Source organism: Myotis lucifugus, unplaced genomic scaffold, assembly GCF_000147115.1.
Source record: "Myotis lucifugus unplaced genomic scaffold, Myoluc2.0 scaffold_473, whole genome shotgun sequence".
Lineage (NCBI taxonomy): Eukaryota > Metazoa > Chordata > Mammalia > Chiroptera > Vespertilionidae > Myotis > Myotis lucifugus.
The window spans coordinates 121,259-122,599 of NW_005871521.1; the positions used below are offsets into that span (position 1 = coordinate 121,259).

The 1,341-nt window shown below is 51.4% G+C and overlaps 1 protein-coding gene across 1 annotated transcript in view; it reads left to right on the plus strand.

Moving 5' to 3' along the window:
* GPR137B (G protein-coupled receptor 137B) overlaps window positions 1-1,341 on the plus strand; it is a gene marked incomplete at its 5' end in the record, with an annotated part of 7,554 nt that overhangs the window by 1,141 nt on the left and 5,072 nt on the right. The window contains one exon of the mRNA XM_006103238.3: window positions 575-724. Coding sequence (XP_006103300.3) covers window positions 575-724 — 150 coding nt within the window. The remainder of the gene's footprint in view (window positions 1-574; window positions 725-1,341) is intronic.

Here is a 1,341-nt window from a genome sequence, read left to right on the forward strand (position 1 = left end):
TTTTTTTTTTTTCTTTTTTTCTTTTTCATATTTGTTGTTGAAAGTTTTACATAGATCCTCCTTTTTCCCCATTGACCTCTTCCAGCCCATTCCCACCCTCCCCCAGGCCCTCACCTCCCCATTGTCTGTGTCCACGGGTTATGCATATATGCATACAAGTTCATTGGTTGATTTCTTCACAACCACCCACCCTGCCTTCCCTCTGAGCTATCATGCTAAGCGAAATAAGTCTGTCAGAGAAAGCATCACACGATCTCACTCCCGTGTGGAATCTAAGGAACAAAATAAACTGATGAACAAAAACAGACCCAGAGACGTGGAAGCACAAAGAGATGGTCAACCAACCGCCTGCCTTTCTTGTTCTGGCAAATGGCCCAGGTTTTAACCTGCTGGAGGCACCTGCAGATCCACTCCCAGGCTTCGCAGCGTCTGTGTGCAGCTCACCGGAGCTTTTAGGAAGGGCTGTGGGACGCGAGGCCGGAGCAGGGTCCGCGGCCCGAGGGTGGAGGGCTCGGGGAGGAGGCTGGTGTCCGCGCCTGGAGTGGGCGCGCCCCTCACGGCTCCCGCGTTGCAGGGCTCCTCCGTGTGCCAGGTGACCGCCGTCGGCGTGACCGTCGTCCTGCTGTACGCCTCCCGCGCCTGCTACAACCTGTTCATCTTATCCTTTTCTCAGAGCAAGAACGTGCATTCCTTCGATTACGACTGGTACAACGTGTCCGACCAGGTCAGTGGGCGCGACGGGGCGTCCCCTGCGGCACCCCACGTAGCAGAGTGTGAAGGTCTTGGCTTTTGCTGCTTAAACAGCTGGGTGACCTTGAGAGTCGCCTGTGTGGGAACCGCATCCTCATCTGTAAAATGGGATCGTAGTACCTGCGAAACCAGTACACACACACACACACACACACACACACGCACACACACACACGCACATGCCCCCTTTCTCCTTACCGTTCAAGTGCTTCCGTAGAAATGGAAATGGTCTTACTGCTGGGTGAAATTTGCACAGGTAAAACCAGTTATATTTAGGTTTTGAAAATACATGAAATTACAAAGTTAGACTTTTTAAAAATATATTTTATTGATATTTTTTTTACAGAGAGGAAGGGAAAGGGATAGTTAGAAACATCGATGAGAGAGAAAACATCGATCAGCTGCCTCCTGCACATTCCCTACTGGGGATGTCCCCGCAACCAAGGTACATGCCCCTTGACCGGAATTGAACCTGGGACCCCTTGAGTCCGCAGGCCGACGCTCTATCCACTGAGCCAAACCGGTCAGGGCTAGACTTTTTTTTAATGGCGCACGAGTACCAATAGCGTTTGAGGAAATCTAGACGAAGGG